The sequence below is a fragment of the Suncus etruscus genome, chromosome 19 (assembly GCF_024139225.1).
Source record: "Suncus etruscus isolate mSunEtr1 chromosome 19, mSunEtr1.pri.cur, whole genome shotgun sequence".
NCBI classification, from domain to species: Eukaryota; Metazoa; Chordata; class Mammalia; order Eulipotyphla; family Soricidae; genus Suncus; species Suncus etruscus.
Window position 1 is genome coordinate 27,322,149 of NC_064866.1, and position 25,049 is coordinate 27,347,197.

At 42.1% G+C, this 25,049-nt stretch overlaps 1 protein-coding gene and 1 non-coding gene across 2 annotated transcripts in view; both read right to left on the reverse strand.

Moving 5' to 3' along the window:
* Positions 1-680: 680 nt before the first annotated feature.
* The window catches only part of AKNAD1 (AKNA domain containing 1), a 51,423-nt gene continuing 27,054 nt past the window's right edge, over positions 681-25,049 (reverse strand). The window contains exons 6-10 of the mRNA XM_049765603.1: positions 13,470-13,567; positions 7,359-7,481; positions 4,937-5,018; positions 2,061-2,190; positions 681-827 (exon numbers count right to left, since the gene is read on the reverse strand). Of these exons, the coding sequence (XP_049621560.1) occupies positions 681-827; positions 2,061-2,190; positions 4,937-5,018; positions 7,359-7,481; positions 13,470-13,567 (580 nt within the window). The remainder of the gene's footprint in view (positions 828-2,060; positions 2,191-4,936; positions 5,019-7,358; positions 7,482-13,469; positions 13,568-25,049) is intronic.
* LOC125997654 (U6 spliceosomal RNA) lies at positions 6,844-6,950 on the reverse strand. The gene has a single exon (XR_007491693.1). It is a non-coding gene; the product is annotated as a U6 spliceosomal RNA (small nuclear RNA).

Genomic DNA, 25,049 nt, shown 5'->3' on the forward strand with positions numbered 1-25,049 from the left:
CCCGAATTTAGTCCCCAGCTTCCCATATGGTCCCCCCAAGCACCACCAGGAGTGATTGTCAGTGCACAGTTAGGAGTAATCCCTGAGCCTAACTAGTTGAAATTAAAATCCTGTTTTGATATTTACATAGAATTTCTGCTGAAATTTTTACCTGTTCCCTGTTACATAGTTATAATGAATTATCTTCAGTTTTTCCCAGACTTCATTAATTTAGGACTCTGTTTTGCATATTTCTGACCTTAGATCTTTAAAGAAAGAATTCCTAAGAGAAGTATAAGGATTTCATAAGTAGGGCTGAAACAATAGTAGGACAGTAGCCCTGAATGAGGCCAAGTTCTATCCCAGGCACTTTATATGCTGCTCTGAACCTCTTCAAGAATGATCCTAGAGCTCAGAACCAGCAGTCATTTCTGAGCACCACCCGGTATGACCCTAAAAAAACAAAAGTTTTGACTTATTTTGAGTTAGGAATAGCAGATTTGTTTGTTTTTAAATTAAAGCTTATATGGGTTTTCATTTTAAGATTTGGATCACCGACCCTACTTTTCCCTAGTTAGTAAGATGTGTCCTCAATTGGCTAAGGATTTTTTGTGTTTTCTCCCTAGAAAGTTTTCTTCTTAAGTTATCTAATATAAATAAAGTTTACACTGAGAGAAATAATGAAGTTTCCACTTTTATTTTTAATACTCGGATGCCTGAGTTTTCAGTTGACTCCTCCGTCTCTGTACTTTGGCAAGATCTTCGGCTATAGTCTTAATCATCTGATTAGTGGTTTCTTTCAAAATGGCGGCTGTCCTCATGGCATGACCCAAAGACATGTTTAAAACCTATAGAAGAAAAATCCACATGCTTATTTACATAACATCATTACTATTTCTTTTTTTTTCTTTATTTTTTATCACTACTCTTTCTATTGTTTCATTATTAAGCATTCCTAGGTGGAAGTTTCAAAGTCTCTGTTTTCTCTCCCAGTCCATTTCTGTTTTTGACAATTGGTCTCCTTGGAAACCAGTCTGAAATGCAATCTGTTTTTCAGGGAAAGAAAGAAAAAAGACAAATGTGACTGATGAACATGAAACAAAGGGTGAGGTCAGTAAGCCGCCGGGCCATTTCCCTGTTGCAGAGAGCAAGTTGTGAAGAGGATAAAAAGCTCCTGGGGAACTTTGGGGCCTTAACCAGTGGGGAGAGACCTGGGAATACAGCACATGTGTGTGTGTAAAAGTATTTGAGAGTGGCCTGGAGTTGCTGATCTGAAAATAGGAAACAGCTGTCAGCTCGCATCCCGGTATTGGGAAAGACCTGGAAGTAGCTGGGCACAGTCTCCAGGGCCTTCCAGCTTGGGCCAGAGAATTCTGGAACTGAAGCACCACCCACAAACACTTTGTTCAGGAAATTCCCTTGGAAATAATCGCAATAATACAAACCATTTGACTCTCAAGCTGAATAATATCATTGGACTGAGCACATTGTTTTTAGAAAAGTATTTTCTTTTTTTTTTTTAGATATTTTTTAAATTTTTTTATTTAAACAAATTTATTACATACATGATTGTGTTTGGGTTTCAATCATGTAAAGAACACCACCCATCACCAGTGCAACATTCCCATCACCAATATCCCAAATCTTCCTCCTCCCCACCCAACCCCCACCTGTACTCTAGACAGGCTATTTCCCTCTGACATTCTCATTATTAGGATAGTTCGAAACTTAGTTATTTCTCTAACTAAACTCATCCCTGTTTCTGGTGAGCTTCATGAGGTGAGCTGTAACTTCCATCTCTTTTCTCTTTTGTGTCTGAAAGTTATTATTGCAAGAATGTCTTTCATTTTTCTTAAAATCCATAGATGAGTGAGACCATTCTGCATCTTTCTCTCTCTCTCTCTCTCTCTCTCTCTCTCTCTCTCTCTCTCTCTCTCTCTCTCTCTCTCTCTCTCTCTCTCTTACTTATTTCACTCAGCATAATGCTCCCATAGGACAGTCACTTAGAAGCCATCAGTTTTGTAGTCAAGACCAAATTTGCAAGCAAGAATTCTAGGGGTTTTTTTCCCCTAAGACCTTACCTCAGGGTCTGTTTCTTTGATGCTGCTAACACTGCATAAGCATCTGCTTCCAGAAAATGTGCAGGAGTGGGAATGGGGTGAGAGTATAGCAGGGTCTGAACTGTAGTTCAGAAAAGCCGCAGAGTATTTTCTGGAAGGCAGAAGCACATTGATACTTGTGTTAAGTGCCACCCCATTCTTTGTGGATTAAAGAATGGGGCAGAGGAGTCAAGAACTATCTGCCTTTGTAGTACCTATAGTCCTGTAGTTGTCATGACCACAAAGGGGGTTTTCCCCTGGAATTTATCTCTTTATCCATGGGCACAAAAAGAAGCAATCCTTTTTTTTTTTTTTTTTTTTGGTTTTTGGTTTTTGGGCCACACCCGGCAGTGCTCAGGGGTTACTCCTGGCTGTCTGCTCAGAAATAGCTCCTGGCAGGCACGGGGGACCATATCGGCTGCTTGCAAGGCAAACACCGCTGTGCTCTCTCTCCGGGCCCCCCCCCCTTTTTTTAACTTAGTTTTTATCTAGTGGAGTCAGCCTTCTGCTCTGCTTATTTATTTAGGGTATTGGGACCACACCCAGCAATACTCAGGTTATTCCTGGCTCTGCACTCTCATTTCTGGCAGCCTTGGGGGACCATCTAAGGATGCCAAGAATCAAACCTGGGTCAGCTACATGCAAGGAAGCACTTTATCCACTGAACTTTCAGCCCAAACCCTGCATATTTAAATAGTAAATAAATCTGCCAATTGCAATCATCCTTTATTCATTCTAGTTCAGTTCATTCTAGCTCCAGTGATCTCACACAGCAGGGAGAAAGTTGCAGCAAAAACTAAACAACACAGTGTCTGGACAATAGTCAGGGATGGAGTGCATAATTTGCATGTGTGAGGGTGTGAGTTCATCCTAACTATTGCATGCCCCCCCTATTCCACCCCAGCAGCACTGCATGAACAGTTAGACCTGCATAGTAAGGCTGAGCAATACCTAGAATGATCTCCAAACAGAAGAAAAACCCCCTGCCCCCAATTACTACACTGTAACACTTGTCTTTTAGTGTGGCCCAAAGTCAAGGGGTCATGGGGAGCCAGGATCAGTATGTACAGCTTTTCTCATTGAACTGCATGGTGGTAGGGAGTTTTATTCATGAAGTCTACATGAAGGGCATTATCGTAGTGTACAACCATTAAAAGTGGCCTTCCAAGCTGCACTGAGACTTTGCCTAACGACAGGTCTGCCATGGAACATTTCTTCATCTTCCCGACTTCACTAGACCAGACATTAATGTGTAAGTACATGCACTTGTGAGCCAAATCTCCAGAAAGTGACTACAAGTGTTTGTGAATTCAAACTGTCTCCCTCTACCACATTGATTACAGTTGATTCTGCAGATGCATTTACCATGGGATTCATGGTATACCATGCATTCAACAATGGGATAACGGAAATTTGCAAGGTGGGACGTGCAGTGCAGTGGAAAGATGATGAGCTCCAGGTCCTCAACTTCTCCATATCTGATCATTATCAGCAGTCACCATTACTTACTTAACTGCTTATTTGGAGCCAAGTACCTTTCTAAGTGCTGTATTTAGGGGTTGGAGAGATTGTACAGTGGCTAACCCAGGGTTGGTGCCTGGCATCCCAGATGGTTCCCTAAACCCCATCAAGAGTGATGATCCCTGAACTAGGAATATGTCCTGAGTACTGCAGGACCCCCCCAAATGATTATAATCTGCTAAGTGCTTTATTTGTAGTTACTCCTTAGTGAGTCGGGCACTGTTACTTTCTTTTGAAAACTAATGGAGAAACATAATAGGGGAGGGAGTAAGAGACACAGAGGTTAGGCAACCTGCTTGAGGACAAAAAAAATCTCCAGAAGCCATGTTCTTCAATGCTTCACTATACTCTGGGAAACTGTGGTTTAGACAGTGTGATTCCAGAGCCTGAAGTTTTCACCTATTGATTATTTCTTCCACTTCTGATTTTAGCTCTTGAATATTGAGACTTTCCATTTTTGCCACCGTAGGCCTAGCTACCACCAATCATTTCAACTCAACTATTTTGGAGGGGGGATTGGGTCACTCCAGGTGGTGCTCTGGGGTTACTTCTGGCTTTGCGCTCAGAAGTTGTTCCTGACAGGCTTTGAGGACCATATCACTCAAGCGGCTAGAGTGATAGCGGCTAGAGAGTCTAGCCCCTCAACTTCATTATTACCAGTTTCTTGGTTGGTTTTTCTGCTCTGCTCTTGGTAACTCTGGGACATTTCTCTTCCTCCCTTAGTAACTAGAATGAGCTTTCAAAAATTTTTTTAAAAGTATAATTTAAAAATTTTTGGTTTAGAACCTTTGTTGGCTCCTCACCATTCCTGAGACAGCTCCTTGCAGCTGACAAGCCCCTGTGCTGTCTGTCCCAATCCATGCCATTAGCCTTCCCTTACCAGGCTTCTGTTTATGCTCCATTGCCACACTCTAGACTCCGCACACAGTTCCTGAATTTACCAAGGAACCTTCTACTCCAGAATAATCTCAGACTAGAATGTTGTTCACTCTACCCCACATACTCTTGCTAGTTCTTCCATTCTTACCCTCCTTTCTTCAACATTCCCTTCTTAGCCTACACAATGATTGCTGACTCTTCTAACCAAAAAGATAAACCCCACAGAGGCAGAAACTGTCGTTGGTTTTTTTCTGTGTCTTCAGAACTTCAAAGAATACCTTGCAGCTAAGGCTAATACTTATTAAATTAATTAGGCTTAGGTTTGATCCTGGCTTTATTGCTTCTCTGTTATGTCCTCCAAATAACCTGATGCACAAACTAGTGTGTGCACCCAACCAAAGGAGTTGCCATTTTTAGTATAATAATAATAATAATAATAATAATAGTAAAATACTTACTTTTCTGGTATGAGCTCATACTCATCTTTATAGGATTTTGAATTTGCTCTCTGGGAACAGATCCATTTTGATTTTGAACCGGCTGAAAATATTAGCTACTGTTAAACTCGGGTCCTGAAAAATGATGCCCATCTAGTGACTACGTGGGTATAATTTCCTGAAATCAGTCATATGAATGAAGCATTTCATAAGATGTTAGTAAAATAGACCAGAGTGATAGTATGGTGGGTAAGGCACATGTCTTGCATATGGACGACCAGGATTCTATCTCTTGCATCTATATATGGTCTCCTGTGCCTGGTCAGAAATAATCCTTGAGCACAGAGCCAGGAGTAATCCTGAACACTGGGCCCAAAACAAAGAAGTCAATTAATAAATAGAAAATTGGGGAAAGAAAAAAAAGTTTTGGGGAGTCACACCCAGCAGTGCTCAGGGGTTACTCCTGGCTCCATGCTCAGAAATCGCTCCTGGCAGGCTCAGGGGACCATATGGGATGCCGGGATTTGAACCACTGTCCTGCATCTAAGGCAAATGCCTTATCGCTGTGCTATCTCTCCGTCCCCAGGGAAAGAAAAATTTTATCAGGTATACTGAGTTCAGGAAAACAAATACAGCCTGTTGGTTTATTTTGTTTGTTTGTTTTGGGGCTGTATCTGGTGGTGCTCAGGGGTTACTCCTGGCCCTGCGTTCAGAGGTCATTCCTGGCAGTGCTCTGGGAACCATATAGGATGCCAGGTATTCAATTCTGGTTGGCCATATGCAAAAAAGACACCCTAGCCACTGTGGTATTGCCCATGTGATAAGGGCCTAGGATCATGCCTCAGGCATGCAACAGACATGCCAGGCAGGTCAGTACCAGAAAGTCCAAATGTAGTTCTGATGATCACTCAAACGTAAGATATGAAGAATAAACACTAATGAGCTCAGTTTTGTCCTTTAGTAGTCTCCATATACATTTTTGGATTTAATTTGAACTGTAGAGATTCAAAGTAGAAAGCACCTAGATTCCTCTGGTCCAGTTCTAGTCCAGCATACCAATCTACAACATCCTCAACATCCTGCCAAAATACACTACTAACTCTTGAGGAAATCTAGGGAGATAGCTCAAGGACTAAAGCATATGCTTAGTATATCGGAGTCCTGGGACCTGGAATCCTTATTCAGCACTGCATGGGCTCCCTGAGCACTGATGGGTACGCTCCTCTCCCCACCAAAAAAAAAAAAAAAAAAGAAGGTATAGGTCAAGAGAGCTCAGTGGACGAGAGCACATGCTGTGTATGCAGAAGGTCCAAGTATGACCCCAAACATCACCAGAAGCAACCTCAAGCACTGAGCAGGGAGTAACCCCTGAAAACCTCTGTTGCCAATAAATAAATAAATAAATAAATAAATAAATAAATAAATAAATAAATAGGAGGGGGTGGAGAGGAGGGAGGAAGAGAGAGAGACAGAGACAGAGAGAGAGAGAGAGAGAGAGAGAGAGAGAGAAATAGTGCCTGCAGTGACTGTCCCTGCATATTTGTATAACATAACCTTTTGCTTTCAGCATTAAACCATTCAACCTTCACCTTTCCTTACTATAGTGAGTAAGGAATATATCCTTACTATATCCCTCACTTTCTCCGTGGGAGGAAGGAGTCATGTTTTCATCTTTATAAAAAAAAAAATATATATATATATATATTTGTGCTATTAGAATTTCAGACAGCAAAATTTTGCATTGACATTTTACAAATCCTTCATTACTACTTTATGTGCTGACTTTTAGTAGGGAGTCATTTAAAGCCATTGCCACTCTTTAATAATGGCAATACTAGTTTCAAGTATTCCTTAATTTGTTCATAAAGCGTTTATGATTTAACACTAGGTGGCATGGTTAGTATACTTTTTTAAGTCTTTTTTTTTTTTTAAATATGGAACGCTTCACGAATTTGCGTGTCATCCTTGCTCAGGGGCCATGCTAATCTTCTCTGTATCGTTCCAATTTTAGTATATGTGCTGCCAAAGCGAGCACACTTTTTTAAGTCTTATTGCTAGGATTTTGTATCCTCCAACCTGGCCCCTCTTACCCTCAAGACTATTGTAGAAACATAAGGTGGGTGTGCTTAAGACCTGGTAGTAGACTGGAGAGGGGAGGGTTCCCTACATGGAATCAGTGTCTTTAGGATATGAGTCTTCCAAGCCAGAAAAGCTAGACTATTTACAAAAATGAGTGCATAAAGGAGATATACTTACGAAGTGAAGAATTGTTATTTTCATTTAAAAAGCAGAGTGGGATGCTTTTTTCGATGTGCTTGAAGCAATCCTTTCCTGGGATATTGTATTTATAATGAAATACTGAAAATAAATCATTAGAAATATAGCTTATTGCCTAGGAACACAACTGTCCCCCTTACCCTTCTGAGTCCACAGTCACCCCCACCTTTAGATGTTTCCTTGCTATAGAATCCTTGGGGATGATGAAGCTTAATGGCACAATCTTTGCATTCATTACTCTGCACAACAGTGCCAGATACAGAACAGCAGTCGTGGCCCATATCAGAACCTGAAAAAGTCCAGGTTTCACAATAGATTAATGAGTTTAATGATTAGTATTATTATTATTAGCACAATGGAAGTTTTGAGTCAGACTCTGACTGTGCAGATTATACCTTAGACACCAAAATGCTCAGCTTCCGCACTTTTGAAGCCCTTTTTGACTATCAAGATCCATTTTTTTTTTTTTTGATTTTTGGGCCACACCCGGTAATGCTCAGGGGTTACTCCTGGCTATGTGCTCAGAAGTTGCTCCTGGCTTGGGGGACCATATGGGACACCGGGGGATCGAACCGCGGTCCGTCCAAGGCTAGCGCAGGCAAGGCAGGCACCTTACCTTTAGCGCCACCGCCGGGCCCCTATCAAGATCCATGATAAGTGATAGTTTTGATATGAACATCTGGAAATTTGCCTACCATGTATAAAAGGTTTAGCAAATGTCTGCTAAAGTCATCTGTAAGAAATAGCCGACTGAATTATCAGACATTCAAATTTGTAGTTACTTTTTCTGATTTGCTTTGATATATCTATATTCTTTTCTCAGACCCTGCTGTGATCAAGAACTTGCATTTTATCATCCAGGCCATGGAAAGATGGTTTTCTTATTTCAAGTCCCTAAGTTCTTTTTTCTTTTTCTTTCTTTCTTTTTTTTTTTTTTTTTTTTTTTTTTTTTGTGGTTTTTGGGTCACACCTGGCAGTGCTCAGGGGTTGTTCCTGGCTCCAAGCTCAGAAATTGCTCCTGCAGGCACGGGGGACCATATGGGGCACTGGGATTCGAACCAATGACCTCCTGCATGAAAGGCAAACGCCTTACCTCCATGCTATCTCTCCGGCCCCGTCCCTAAGTTCTTTATGGGAAATTAAATCATCACCTTTTTCTCATTGGTACCAAGGGAAAGTCAGTTATAAAAAGCATGCCTGTCTGGTGAAGATCTAAAACGTGCTTGGCAGATTGGTCAGAGGGGCTCTCCAGATAAGCCAAAATGGAGGCTGGAGCCAGGCAGTCATACAGGTCAGGCTTGGAGCCCAGGCAGTGATTCAATCTCAGGACATGAAGTCAGGGTACGAAATCCTGCCAACAATGTTTGCCTTGCTACATTCATGATTACACTCATTTTTTAAAAATATCATTTACTCTATTTAAAGACCATGCATTACATAGTTGATATAATTGATCATAATACATTTGTTTTCAGGTAAGTGGGAACAAAATTATTGAAAGAATAAAGGAAGAAGATAAAAAAAAAGAAAGAAGGTGAAGAGTGTAGCCACGAGAATATTAGAGAAAATTATCATATCTTGCAACTACTCTGCACAACAGTGAGAGAAATTCTGACAATGAGGTTAAGTCATTGTCAGGAAGTTATTAAGAGGGGCTGGAGAGATAGCACAACAGTAGGGCATTTGTCTTGCATGCGGCCAGGATGGACCCAGGTTCAATAGCATGGAGGTAGGGCGTTTGCCTTGCATGCAGAAGAACGGTGGTTTGAATCCTGGCATCCCAAATGGTCCACGAGCCTGCCTGCCAGGAGTGATTTCTGAGCACAGAGCCAGGAGTAACCCCTGAGTATCACCAGGTGTGGCCCCAAAACCAAAGTAAGTAAATAAATGTTTTAAAACAATAAAGTTATAAGATCTTAAAAACTATTTCATCTCTGAACATTAGGTTGCTTCCGTTGCACATTGGCATTTAACTTGATGTGTCCCTACAGAGATGACTATTAGAAATAGAGTTGTTGAATGGCAGCAGATGTGGCTGTGTGGTCTAGGAATTCCAAGCACTATTGCTGATTCTGCATCTTTTATAGGGTGTGTTTTCCACTGCCAGGGTTTTCTGGAATTACAAGAAGGCATAGGGGGTGTGCCTGCACTCACTCAAAAAAAGAAAAGTCCTCGTAGTGTCAGCCCAAATACCTTGATTTTTGGCCAGACTGGTGTCTCTTCAAAGAGCAGTAGAGGAGTAGTGAAACAGGGCCACTGGTGAGGTGGTAACTATGGGTGATGGATCCAGAAGGTGTGGCTTTGGTGGGGCAGGGACTTGGCTCACCTTCTCCTCCAACTTTCAGTTGTGTGGCCAGAATTACACTCATTTGTAACATTATCTTTCAAGGTACAAATATTAATGGAATGAGCATTAGTGCTTTTTTCCCTTTTCCAAATCTCAATAATTATAGAATGCCTTCTTAGTTTTGAACCCATGGTGGTTGCACAGAGGATAGGAAAGAGGAGAGGATGGATATACAGTAGGAAGTGAATAAGTTCCAAAAGCCAGGCTCTGCCACTTACAGTTGAGTTGGTGGAAACATGTCTATAAATTCATTAATACATGCTTCAAAAGGCTGATCCTATTGGATTTGGTTACTCTATGGATTTGGTAACTTACTCCCAAAAATAGAAAAAAAAAAAAGTAGTTGTAATGGTATATCATTTCAAAGACTAGATTCGTAAAAAAAAAAAGAAAGAAAGAAAGAAAGAAAGAAAAAAATTTCATTGAGAACTGGAGTGATAGTACAGTAGGTAAGGTGCCTGTCTTGGATGCAGCCAACTCAGAGTTTAGTCCCGGGCATCCCATGTGGTGGCCTGAGCCCTCCAGGAGTGATTCCTGAGTACAGAGCCATGAATAATCCCTGAGCACCATTGGGTGTGGCCCCAAGACCAAAATAAAACAAAATCCTTTGAAACTTCCATCTCGGTCTCCTCATTTAAAAGTATTTTTAAATCATAACATCAGGATTTGCCAAATTCTTCATAATACAGTTGTTTCAGGAAATAAATATTTCAGCAATCCTGACCATCCTTCCACCAATGTTCCCAGTTTCTCACCTACCATCCCAGCCTGCCCCTTTGCTGGTGCAAACAAATTTACTTTGTATTACTTGTTGCAACACAAAGGCAAATGGAATTATCAAAATTTAAATAAGTAAGAGTCTTCTGATAATTTTTATATATCACAATGATTTTACAAGTCATTGTCTGAGGATCTACTGGGCTGTTTAGTGCTAGTTGAGTTGACTGAATCTCAACTACAATCAAGTGTGTAATCATGGCGTTTAAATAAAAAAGGGGAGGGGGAATCTGCCCTTCCTCATTCTGAAAAGGCCCCAGAATTGTCATCCCAGACCATTCTACCTGGGAAAATTCCGTAGCATCATTTTCTTTTTGAGATTAGTTGTAGAGTTGGGCTATTTCTCTGCTGACAAGGTGGTGAGGATGGGAGGGAGGCTGCTGGCTTTTTAATGGGAAGACTGAGTGGGGATTCCACCACTCAGTCTACTCTTGAATTGATCACTTGTGTTGTGGAAGCTGAGGGCCCATGTCAGTGGTCCAGTGAAGAGTTACATTCTCTTGGAGATAGGTAGAGGTTTGATTTCCCCCACCCCCCACCCCGAGCTCCCAGGAAGGAAAGGCAATTCCTATTCCTCTGTCCAAGACAGGGGAAGCAATTCCAGTTATATAGATCCACAGTAAATAATCCACACAGTGAAGAGGGTAAAAAGAGGCAAGAAGTAGTTCGGACAAAAATCCTTTGCCAGTCCGCCAGCTGCTCCAAACTCTAGGGCTAGCTAGCCAGCTGCAAAAGGACCCCATCCTCCCAGGTTTACTCCTATTTATCCAAACAGTGCCTCCTACCTGAAAGGTTTGAGGCGGGAAAGCAGGCAGAGAAACATACACCAAAGAGAAATATTGTAAAAGCCTCTATATAAACTTAACAGTCCAGCACCCTGGGGGAGAGTTCTGCTAGTGAATACCCAAGACCCATCTGCGGTCATGTGAATGCATATTCCTTGGTCCCAGTCATGCCTTCTGGTAGAAAGCATTGCCATTCCTGATGGTAGACTCTTGAGAGACTCAAAAGTAAATTATCCAACTTAGCTGTTTCCAACTGTCAAACACACAGAGACGGTGAGATAGTAAATGGTCATTGTTTTAAATAATTAAGTCCGGGGTATATTTCATTACTCAGCAGGTGATACATAACAGGGGAACTCTGAGTCTGCAAAGTAATTTTTCATTTCTCTCAGCCACCATTTCCTTACCTATGAAGACAATTACTCGCTTACAGAGATAATTCACTGTGTCACTGGTTCTCAAACATTTTATTTCAGGGTTCATTTAGACTCTTAAATTGAGACTCCAAAGGGTTTTGATTTATGTATTGCTTATCTTCTTTATATTATAAATGTTTTATACTATACTGTATACTTTACTATATACTGTATATACTATACTATATACTGATACTATAATAGCTGATGGTCAAATTATAGAAACATGGGGCTGGAAAGATAGCATGGAGGTAGGGCATTTGCCTTTCATGCAGAAGGATGGTGGTTCGAATCCAGGCATCCCATATGTCCCCCGAGCCTGCCAGGAGCAATTTCTGAGCATAGAGCCAGGAGTAACCCCTGAGCGCTGCCAGTGTGACCCAAAAACCAAAAACAAAAATAAGTTATAGAAACATATACTTCATATATTTTACATGAATATAAATGTCTGCATATGTACAAAAATGCCGTCATTTTTTTGCTTGTGCGTAAGCCTTCCCAGGTAATTCCTAGTACTTGAATGGGCAGTCCAGAGGCTTGGATTACAGAATTTTAAACTGATGTGTTAAGAATTTTTATGATGTCATTTAAAGCAATGATAAATCTATTTCATGTTAATAAAATGGCAAATTTTGTGACATGGCTGAGAAACAAGAGGGGAGTGGTGATCTATGTCTAGGCAGGTATCTTGAGCTCTGGCTCACAGCAGGTATCTGCATGGTTCACACTGTTTTGTCTCCATTGACCTGCTACAACTTTGGCCTTGCACACATCTAACAGCTGGGAAAGAGAAGAACCTCACTATGCCACTGAAAGATCTCAGAAAACTCTACTTTAAACATTTTTACTCATCCCATTTGACTCAGTCAGTGCTCAATCAGTGAGAACATTTGGGTTGGAAATTCTAAGTGGTGCTCAGGTGGCCCAAGCCTACACCCAGTCATCCTCAGCCATCCTGAATGGTCAATGTAGGGGCCTGAGCAAGTGGGGAAACTTATGCCCTGCAGCACCACGGACCATCAGATCAACCCACTCATGTTTCAAGGGCCAGATGTTGCCAGAAATGTAACCACTATGCATGCTATCTCCTTAGCTCCAGTGAAACCTATTATCATCTGAAAGCATGTTACCTCCTAATTAAAAATAGAACTATACATGACACAGAACAAATATGAAATAAAAAGATAGGCACTTGGCTGTATGCTGTAAACAAGTCTTTCAAGTTCTCTGGCCTTGTATCTTCAGGATCAGAGCAGGAAGATTAGATTTGGGCCATGACTTTATGTCAGGAGCTGCCTGACTAGGCAGGCCTCAGCCACACCTCTTCCTTACCCAGAGCAGTTCTGCAACTGAATGTTTTTACTTAAGCTTTCTTTGGAGGATAAAAACCATTCATCCCATGCACCAAAGCTCCCAGCTCTATAGGTTCTTTACTTCTGAGAAATGTGTGCAGACAAGATGGAGCAAATCTCCTGTGTCAGGTAAGTTTACCTGGAGCAGTTTCAGGGTCATGCTGAAAGATTGATGACGCAGAATTGAGACCACATAAGAACCAAATCCTTGGAGCACCCCCATTCCCATTTGAAATACGTGTTGGTACTCAGTGCCCCATTAACTTCATCCTTTAAATTTTGTCAATTAATAGATCTTTTTCTTGGGGGCAAGGATGGGAAGGCCACACTTATAGGAGCTCAGGGCCTATTCATGATTCTGTGCTCAGGAATGACCCCTGGTGATACTCCTGAGACCATACGTGGTGCTGGCTACAATAAACCATCTTTGCTGTGAATCTCCAGCCCCAAATTAACTTTCCACTCTGAAAAAAAAATAAAGTATCACCCTACTAAAGTGCTGTTTGATAGAGTAGGTGGCAAGCCAAAATCCTGTTGTAAATCCCACAGTCTGGGACCATCCGGGATCCATGTATCCAGCCCTAAGGCTCCTTGACTTACTGAAATTTGAGTCAGAATGCAGTGCCTTTTCCTGATCAACACCGGGAAGCCTGTCACAGTGGATCTTTCTGTGGCCTTTCTTCTCCATTTGATGCTGCCTGAGAAAGGGCCATAAGACACACAGGATCAGTAAAAGACTCAAATGCTGCCTGGCTTCCACCAAAATAGAAAGAGCCAAAGAGATCCTTTTGCCAAACCGAGATTTCTGTAAGAAATTGCACCAGCGCACTTGGTCTGGTGAGCATCTGTAAGCTCAGCATAAAAATCAAACCTGTCTAGTTGCCCCAGCGTGTAGCACCAATTGCTAACTTTATAGAATGCAGACGCAAAAGAATGATAAAACTGGCATTTCTTTCATGTTTGCGACCCAGTTCTCAGGTGAAGCAGCTGAGCTAGGGGACAGTTTCTGGTCCCATGATACCTAGACGATTCAGCAGAAAGCAGATTTTTGTCCTAAGTCTGGGGTACAGTTCGGTTATCCATAGCCACCAGGGGGCAGCAGAAAGAAACTTTTCTCTGGTCTCTACCTTCCTCAGACCTGCTTTGTAGCTTCAAGCTTTGCTCTTTCACGGAAATTTTAACCCCTCCAAAGGGAATTAGAATTAATTAGAATTCCTTTAGAAGAATCCTAATCCACAGTGCTTATTAATAAAGCTCTTGCTCAGCCCTGAGATGCAGCCATACGCCTCTAGGGAGAATTGCTCATTCTTAGGCCCAAGTTTTCCTGGGTGGAGCTGAAGGGGTCGCCTGACATTGCCTAAGCTTCTCACTGGCAGGCATGGAACTGGAGGGAGGGAAGGCCACACACTGGGAATCTCAGATTGGGGGTTGAGAAGCCAGGCCCTTTCCTCCTCTGGAAAAACATGCTATGCTCCTGAGTCACATATGTTCCCACACCTCATTTTCTGTCTCCACCCTCCTCCTCGGGGCATTTAAACATCTGCTCTCTGAAGTGGAAAACTGGGATCACACTCAAGTGAATTCATTCCAACACATGGCTTTCTTTTTATGCCTCTTTCATATATTTTGTGCACTCAGAACTTCTAGCTTCACAGCTGCTTGGTAAGACAGCTTTCACCCAGACGAAATAGCAAGAAGTATAATCTGGAACCCTAAGTTTTGTGTCAGAAATGATACAAAAGTATAAAGACATACTCATTTTACAGATATTATATCTATCTGTATAAAAGAATCATTTGCAAATTATCTGAAAATAGTATTTCGATTAGCAAGTTTTTATTAAGAACGTTCTCTCGGAGAGATACATATGTCTATTTTTCTATTTGAATTATTTTGATTTTAGGCATCATGATTTATAATATTGTTCATGATAGAAATTCATGCATACAATGTTCCAACACCACACCTTCCACCAGAGTGTCTTCTCACCCCATGTCTTATTTTTAATATATAGTGCTTCATTCAATTAGTCCCTCAGAGATTATATTATTTTGCTAGGCTTTCAGTTTACCACTGTGTCTGTAGCTTATTATTTCTCAGCATTAGGTTCACTGCTAGATCAGATTTCACACTTCACTGGGTTATTTTTCCCCTTTTGTCCATCATCAGAGAGTGGACTTAAACACACTATTTTCTGTCCCAGTGTTTAAGTAATTTGGTGGGGGTTTAGGCTAGGAATTCAGTAAAAGCAACATTTCATATCTTCAGTGCCTAGTGCAAAGTTTAAAATGTCAAACTATTTTTATTTTATTTAATGAAACCTACTAAAGTTCAAAGCTAGATTTTTTTTCATTCAATACATTAAAAAACACTCAGCCTGGGAAGGGTGAATCATAAAGTAAGCATCATTGGTTACCCTTATATTTAAAGGAGACCTGAACTGATGATGGATGTGTTATTTAATGGTCCCCAGATAGATGACATACAAGAATTTTTAGCCCAAATGCTATGCTGTTCCTTTTTTTTTTTTTTTTTTTTTTTAGAGGGTGGAAGCTCAATAGAAGCCTTTTGACAAGTGCCCTTTCCTGTGGTGGAATGCTTTCTAACAGGAAACTTCAGTCTTTCCGCTGCTGTCATCTGCTTCTATTAGTGTTCATTATGCCCATATAATAATGGGTGCCAAATAGCCCTGCCCTCTTTGACTCTAGACCTTCCAAAGCAAATTGGCTAAGGTTTGTTTTCTCCCAAACTAGGATGAGAGATGGCAACCCTCACTACCAGAAGCTTCCTATTAGTGAATAAATGATTCTGAATCCAGATGGGCTGACAGATAATTCAGTCAGAGTTTCTAGGCATTAAGGATTTCTCTTTAGGATTTTGCACATGTTCGGATGCACCAAGAATTAAAACCAATGAAATATTTTTGTTCATGATTTACATGTTATGTCTAGACCTTTTCCTGCTGAGGAATAAGGAGAATTAAACCCTGAAATTGATTTTCAGTGGGAATAGGGGGGAAGGGGGCTTTGTGGGGAGAAAGTTAGGATCCAGCAGAAAGATTTTCACTCACCACAGGAAGGAGTGCTTTTTTCAGGAGCTTGTATACAATAGTGCATAGTAGCCTTCCTTCTGGATAATTCTCAGAAGAAGCAGAACGGATCAACCCTCTGATGCTGTAGCGCTGACCCCTGACCATAGGGTCTTCTATTTCCCCCAGTGCAGCTGAAGCACTATCCCTACCAGGGCTTCTTCCTGCTAGGCCTGAGTGTTTGTTTTAAACTCTGGCTCTAAGGTTTTGATTTAAAAATCTGAAGCTAGAGAGTTAGTGCAGTGGGCACTTGCATGCAGCCAACTTGGAGTCCATCTCCAGCATCCCTATATGATTCCCCAAGCCTGTCAGGAATAATCCTTGAGCACGGAGCCAAGAGTAAACTCAGAGCATAGTCAAGTGTAGCCCAAAACAGGGGCCAGAGAGATAGCATGGAGGTAGGGCATTTGCCTTGCATGCAGAAGGATGATGGTTCAAATCCAGCATTCCATATGGTCCCCCGAGCCTGCCAGGAGCAATGTCTGAGTGTAGAGCCAGGAGCCAGGAGTAGCCCCTGAGCGCTGCTGGGCGTGACTCAAAAACAAAAACAAAACAAAAAAGTGTAGCCCAAAACAACAAAAAAACATTCTCCTTGGTGACCTGGATGCTGTCAAGGGACAGTCACTATGGGAAGGAGGATTTTGTAAGTTGTCAGGAAGTCTGGGTCCAGTGTCCAGCCCTACACTCTGTGCACCTGTAACTCAGCCAGAGGCTTGACCCCCCATTTTAGCTCATCTTTGCCCATTCTCTGGAATTACCATTTAAGAACTGGTGCCTGCCCACCCTGGGAACTTAACAGCCAAGAAAACCTCACCAGTCAAGGACCTGGTGGCAGAAGACACACTGTGGCCTGCTTCTCTCGACAGGATTCCGCCTGGTCAAGGTGTTGGGGTTCTCCTGCAGCAAAGCACACACAGATGTGGATTTGACAGAGGAAGTGACTCACTCCTCTGTGGCTCACACCACAGCCCTGCACACAGCTGAGCTGGCCACTGCATTCTGTTTCCTTCTGAGCTCACTCTTTGCAGCGTCCAAGGCCTGTGATGACTTGGGACTTGCAGAAAGAACATCAGCGTGGCTTGGCTTCTCTCCTCTGCCAGATTTTTAAAATCTAGGTTACCATGAGAGAATACTTCTCTGGCTTTCCTCCTTTCCTTTAGATTCAAATTAGCCTTAGAGGTGACATATTTGAGATGAGTTTTGAATCTCTCCATCTGAGCTCTAAAACTTTTTCTGAAGGATTGAATTGTTCATTAAAACAAGGTTGAAGGGGAAGATAGCATGGAGGTAGAGTATTTGCCTTGCATGCAGAAGGATGGTGGTTTGAATCCCTGCATCCCATACGGTCCCCCGAACCTGCCAGGAGCGATTTCTGAGCAGGAAATTTCAGGTTACTCAGGAGTAACCCCTGAGTGCTGCCCAGTGTGACCCAAAAACCAAAGATAAAAATCCAAAGTTTAAGATTGTCTCAAGAACTAAGTTATTGTTTATGAGTCTACCCTTTTGTTTTTTAACTTTACTCAACTGTGTTCAGGAGCTATTCTCAGCTTGGTGCTCAGAGGTAGCTCTTTTTGGGGGCCATACCCTTTGATGTTCAGGGGCTACTCCTGACACTGCACTCAGATATTGCTCCTGTCAGGCTCAGGATATCATATGGCATGCCAAGGGAATGAACCGGCTGGCCTGGTGCAAGGCAAATAACCTATCACTGTACTACCACTCTGGCCTCTCAGGGGTTGTTCTTGATAAAGATGGGAATCAGGTGATGATAGGGTCGAACCTGCATGAAGCAAAGCATGCACTTTAGCTCTTCAAGTTCTCTCTCTCCCCCCCCCCTCTCTCTTTCTCTTTCTCTGTATCTGTCTCTTTCTCCTTTTATGTTTTTTTTAATCCAAAATATCTTATTCTACTGTAGTGCAAAGGCTATCACCATTACTCATTCAGCAAATATTCATTACTAAATTCTAAAATTCTAGGCACTTTTCTACATATTAGGGGTTACAACATAAATACAGAATTCTTTATATTTTTTCTTTCTTTTCTTTCTTTTTTTTTTTTTAACTGTACTTGACTATACCCTGTATGGAAACAAATCAGTCCACATTTCCCACATAAACAATGCTGGCAAGCAGCATTGTGCTGAGAGCTTTTTCCTATTTTGAATTACTTCCTTAGGAAGTGTGTGGGTCAGAGGTGGCCAGTATGTTTGTATGATGATGCATATCACTGAAGTGCTTTACACAAACTTTACACAAAAGTCATCTGAGGGGTCCGGAGAGATAGCACAGCGGTAGAGTGTTTGCCTTGTATGCAGCCAGCCCATAACGAACAGCGGTTCAAACCCCGCTTTCATATGGTTCCCTATGCCTGCCAGGAGCAATTTCTGAGCGCAGAGCCGAGTAACCCCTGGTCACCGGGTGTGACCCAAAAACCAAAAAAAGAAAAAGGAAAGAAAAATCATCTGAACTACACAGCCAGAGATATGACACTGGGGGCAACTCAGTTTTACTGCCCTCCTACCCTTCCTTGGAAATGATCCTTTCTAAATGGTTATTTTAAAACACACAAGATATTTTTATATTACTTCTTACAACTAATTGTGAATCTATAATTGTGAATCTGAATAAACAAGTTCACATTTTTTATATTTACCACTAGTTCTGTCTCTTGCTCTCTCTTTCTTAAAAATATTTTTAAATTACTTTCTTTAAAGACTTTGGTTACAAGGTTGTTCATGAGACAACTGGATATTTTTGTCACAGATACAAAGTTGTTCATGACTGAGTTTCAGCCATACAATGTGCAATGCCTATCACCAGATGTTTAAATGTTTTTATTAATATTAAAGCAGGGACTTAAGGGAAGGTTGAGACAGCAACTTGCATCAATTAGTATTTTATTTGTTATTAAAGAAAATGAGACAATCTCCCAAAGGATTATTTACTGCTTGTATTTTCTATTTTATTTCCTAATTTTGGAGGAAGTCTTGCCCTTTTTTTGGGGGGGGGGGAGGGTGCCACATTCCCTCTGCTCAGTGCTTACTTGTGGCCTTGTGTTTGTGGATCACTCTTGGAGGGACTTGGGGACCATGTGCAGTTCTGGGTATTAAAGTCATTTTAGAGGCACGCTAGACAAGCCTTAACTGCTTGCTGTACTATCTACAGTCCCTCATGCTTTCTTTCTTTCTTTTTGTGTGTGTGTGTGTGTGTGTGTTTGTGTGTGTGTGTGGTTTTTGGGTCACACCCGGCACTGCTCAGGGGTTATTCCTGGCTCCAGACTCAGAAATTGCTCCTGGCAAGCACGGGGGACCATATGGGACACCGGGATTCGAACTGATGACCTCCTGCATGAAAGGCAAACGCCTTACCTCCATGCTATCTCTTCGGCCCCTAAAGAGAGATGATTTTGTTTTGTTTTGTTTTTTGCTTTGGTTTTTGGATCACACCTGGCAGCCCTCAGGGGTTACTCCTGGCTCTAAGCTCAGAAATCGCCCCCGGCAGGCACAGGGGACCATATGGGATGCCGGGATTCGAACCACTGTCCTTCTGCATGAAAGGCAAACGCCTTACCTCCATGCTATCTCTCCGCCCCCCCCTCATGCTTTCTTAATTGTTTTGTTTTGGAGTCAAATGCAGGAGTGTTCAGGACTTACTCCTAGCTCTCTGCTCAGGGATCACTACTGGTGGGGCTCAAAGCAGTGCCGGATATCACCTGGGTCAGCTCTATGCAAGGCAAGATCTATTTCTTCAGCCCCTCCCCCCATACTTTTTTTTGTTTTGTTTTGGGGTCACACCTAGCAGCACTCAGGGGTTACGCCTGGCTCTATGCTCAGAAATCGCTCCTGGCAGGCTTGGGAAATCATATGGGATGCTGGCATTCGAACCACCATCCTTCAGCATGCAAGGCAAATGCCCTACCTCCATACTATCTCTCCTCCCCCATGCTTTTATAAGTAATCACACACTTCTTTTTGTTTATTTGTTTGGTTTTTGAGTCACACCCGGCAGCACTCAGGGGTTACTCCTGGCTCTGAGCTCAGAAGTCACTCCTGGCAGGCTCGGGAGACCATCTGGGATGCCGGGATTCGAACCAGGGTCTATCTCATTTTGGCTGCGTGAAAAAGGCAAATGCCTTACTGCTGTGCTATCCCTCCAGTCCCAAACACACTTTTTGATAGCACATAGTGCCAGGCGCTTCTCATATTTTATCCAACCATCCATCCTAGCATGTGCTCTCATTTTAACAATGCATAATCTGAGGTCAGAAAATATAGGTTGCTCAAGTCACCACAGTAAACAGGATTTGCACCTTTACCTGAATATTGTGCTCATTTTTGTTTACTTTTGGTTGGGGAGCCACTCCCAGCTCTGTGCACAAGAATTGCTTCTGGCAGTGTTGAGAGAGCCTTCGGTACCAGTAATCAAGCTCGGGCCTCCTACATGCAAAGCACATGCTCAGCCCTTTGAACTGTCTCCCCAGTCCTATCCTTGAGCTCTTTAACCAGTCAGAGCACTTTGTATAATAAAAATCTCAATACTGAATTTTCTTGTCTTCCTTTTGTTTTGTTTTAGGGCCATACTTGGCTATACTCAGGGTTTACCCCTTGATCTGCACTCACTAACACTACTAGCAGTATGAAAGGGACTAGATGGAGTACCAGGAATCAAACCCAAGTCAGCTATTTGTAAATCAACTGCCTTAACCCCTGTACTGTCCATGTGACCATGAACTTTATTTTCTCTTAGTATTTTACAAATTGCCTTTAAAAACTTATTTCAGTTTTGCAAATAGACTAAAATGTTGGTGTTGTCTAAGAGAAGATGCAAATGGCCCAAAGCAAGAAAATGGGTTAAATTTTAAAGAGACAGAATAATACAGATTGAAATAATGGGATGCTAGTTTTCTTGGATCACTTTAGCAAAGGTAAGAAAGAGATGAGCTCAAGTTGAAATCCTTCATTCCCAGTCACTGCTATGGCTGCATGGAAGAGTCCTAGAGAGAGAAGTCCACCCAAAATTTCCAGTGTGAAACTTCTGAACCATTGACTGCTTCTCTTGGACTTTTTTCTAAGGAAAAAAAATCAACTAGAGCTAAATGTTTGTATGAAAAATGATGTTAACTGAAGCAGTGCTTATAATACCAAGAACTGGGGGTGGGGGGGAGGGAATGTCCATTCCTAAGGACTTGATTAATAGAACTAGAGAGGGAGCTCAGTGGCTTGGGCACATGCTCTGCACACCTGAAAGGCTGGGTTTGATCCCTCAGCACCACATGGTACCCTGAGCATTGCTGGGAACAAGCCCCTCATAAAGCAGGAGTAGCCCTCAGGCATCACCAGGTGTGGCCCCAAAACAAAAAAGAAACTGTTGAATTATTCTGAGATGTCAAAATTACCTTTGATCATTTTTAATTTAAAAAGTAAATCACAATACATACAGTCTGATCCTATTTTTTGTTTTAGTTTTTGGGCCACACTTTGGTATTTAGGGGTTACACCTGGCTCAGCTCTCAGAAATCCCTGGAAGGCTGGTGGGAGGGGGACTATATGGGATACCAGAGATCAAACCTAGGTTGGCCATGTTCCAGGCAAAGGCCCTACTGCTGTGTTATCACTCCAGTCTTTGATCCAATTTTTAAAAAATGCATTTGTGTAGCAGAAAAAAATTGGAAGTATATACTCCAATATATATGTGTGTATATATATACATATATATACATACATATATATACATATACATATATATATATATATATATATATATATATATGTTTTTGGTTTTTGGGTTACACCCAGCAGCGCTCAGGGGTTACTCTTGGCTCTATGCTCAGAAATCACTTCTGGCAGGCTCGGGGGACCATATGGGATGCTGGGATTCAAACCACTGACCTTCTGAATACAAGGCAAATGCCTTACCTCCATGCTATATCTCTGGTTCTATAGTCCAAAATATTAATGATATTGTATTCTTTTTTTAAAGAATATTGTATTCTTAAATAAATTTTCTTTACCAATTTCTCACTTTTCTGATTTTTGAAAGGTGATAAGCACAATTGCTTTAAAAATAGAGGTCACATCCAATAATGCTGGGGATCAGGGCACTCTGTATAGAACTCAGCCCAGATAAGCCCCCAGGAACCAGTGGTGCTTGGGAGGCCACCAAGACCACACCTTGAGGTGCTGGGTTGGAGACATTTAGTGTCAGAGAAGTCATCATTTGAACTATCTCCCTGGCCCCTAACACATATTGGCTTGGGAGGAAGGAAGGGCACACCCAGTGTGCTCAGGGATTCATACGTGGTGTCAGGGATTAAACCAGGATCTACCCCATGCATGGCAAGTTCCTTATCCTCTGTACTATCTCTCTGTCCCCCTATTGCTTTTTTGTTTGTTTGTTTTGGTTTTGGTTTTGGGTCACACCTGGCAGTGCTCAGGGGTTCCTCCTGGCTCTACACTCAGAAATCGCTCCTGCCAGGCTTGGGGAACCATATGGGATGCCAGGATTCGAACCACCATCCTTCTGCATGCAAGGCAAATGCCTTACCTCCATGCCCCCTCCCCTATTGCTTTAATAATTAAGACATTAAAGGTTCAGGTTTCCACTTTCCCCATACCCCAGAGCACCCAGGTTATGGCCCCAAACAACTATGGTTGTGGTTAAGGCCCCCACCCACTCATGCAAACTAAAGATTTCTCTTCATTCCTTTTCCTTCCGCCATTACTTTCATTTTTGTGGCTTATACGCCTGGCTTATTCCTGACTCACGGATCACTCTTGGCTTCATTTGAAGGACCATCTGGGGGTGGGTGCTGAGATCAAATTAGAATCAGCAACATGCAAAGTAAGCACTTTACAAGATGTACTATACTATATTTTCATCCACACAACCCCCATCATTTTTAAAAGAAAATGTGTCTTATTCTAGTGTTCAGGATGCTCCTTGCCCTCCACACCTGTGGCCAATTCCCATAGTAGAATGTGGAAGGTAACCTGGCCTTCCCTGCCTGAGGGGACCAGAGGTTCAAGGTAAAAATCTCACCTTCCTAAACTTCTGTTTGTTTGGTTTGGGTTTTGATTTTGACTTTTGAGCCACACCTGATGGTGCTCAGGGGTTATACGTGGCTCTGCACTCAGGAATTTATCCTGGTGGGCTCAGGGGAACTTATGGAATTTTGGGGATCAAATATTCTGTATTATTACTATAGTCCCATTCCAAAACTTTTTGTTCTTTCTTTCTTTCTTTTTCTTTCTTTCTTTATTTCTTCCTTTCTTTCTTCCTTTCTTTCTTTCTTCCTTCCTTCCTTCCTTCCTTCCTTCCTTCCTTCCTTTCTTTCTTTCTTTCTTTCTTTCTTTCTTTCTTTCTTTCTTTCTTTCTTTCTTCTTTCTTTCTTTCTTCTGTCTTACTTTCTTTTTCTTTTTGCTTTCTTTTTTCTTTCTCTTTCTTCTTTTTCTTTCTCTTTCTTTTATTTTTTCTCTTTCTTTCTTATTTTATTTTATTTTTTTAGTTTTGGGCCACATCTGGTGGTGCTCAGGGGTTATTACTGGCTCTGGCTCAGAAATCACTCCTGGCAGGCTCAAGGGATCATATGGGATGCCAGGGATCAAACCCAGGTTGATTGTGTACAAGGCAAATGACCTACCCATTGTACCCCAGCTTCCTAAATTCCTGGGAAATGCCTTAACAAATTTTGTAAAGCTCAAAACCCAAAGGACTGCTTTATTTCCCCACTGCTTATGAATTTTGCCATTGCCATTTTAGATTTAGTATTTTGTTACTCCTAATATTTCCCAAGTCATAATGAAATAATCTCAAAGCAAGTTTCTCAGAGCAAGTTCATGGGCATCCTCTGGGAGCTTGTTTGAAAATCAGAATGACACAGTTCAGGAGATGCTCAAAAAACAGAAACAATTCTTGGCACTGTGTTGAGCATTGTGGGGTTGCCCTGGAAGGTCACACTACTGGACCTAAGAAACATCACATAGGCCTTGCATTGAATGGTCTGTCCCAGTTAGCCAAGTATTTCTGAGAATGAGTTCCTAGCCTCTGAACACTGTTTGAGAAGTCTCACCCACCCCCACCAAAAATATGTGGAAGTCAGACTTGCAGATCAACCCCAGCTTTTCTAAAGTTTCAGTAAGATTTGCAACTGCTCTGTAGAGCCTGTAGTATCCTAAGTTCTAAGACAGGCTGCAAGACTGCACTTGGAGCAGGCTTCAGATCACTGAACCATTCCCTTATGCTTCTCTCAGAAGCTGAAAACTGGGAAAATGTTCATGGTTCGAGCACCATCATTTGCACTTACACCAGGGCACAGAATCGCCTCTGGCATGCTGGGGGACAACATGGGATGCCGGGAATCAAACTGGGTCCCTCCCAGGTTGATCACATGCAAGGCAAACGCCCTACCACTGTGCTATCTCTCTGGCCCCTATACACCCTATAGAGTTCTGAAAGTTAACAGGATACCCCTACTGTGTTGGCGCTTATCTCAGGTTAGTTCTGCTTAGATGTACACTGTTGTTATTTCCAAGGGACTTTGAGTTTTAGAATCAGGTTCTTGAACTAGCTGAAAGTCCCATTTGGGGGGAATTATTTGGTCTCTAATCTCATCATGAATCATTGGGAAGCTGATTTCAGCATTTCTGGTAAGGTGAGAAATTGACTCACCTGTAGCATCATGTGGGAAAGGGGATTGTACCCTGTGGCCCCCTCCAGACTTCCCCTGACCAGCCCAGGGACGGAGGCAGGACCCTCAACTCTGACTGTGGAACTGGGCCTAATTTGGTTTCTTTCCTGGAGATGCTTGCACCAGCAGAAGGGACTTTGCAGGGAGGTGCTTGTCTCTTTTCTGTTTATGGGGCCTACAGAGCAGGGGGTGTCTTGGGGAGGCTTAACATGGACGTGGGGTCTCTTGTGGACCTACTGGACTGAGGGAGATGTCCCTATTTCTTTTATACCTACATGGGCCCCCAAGGTGATCAAAGTGCTCTTGGGAGTTGAAGATATGCAGGTATAGGGTGGATACTAGTCTTTAGAACGGGGGAGTCTCTAAAGATGATTCAGAATAACTTTAGCCACCCCTCATGTACCATT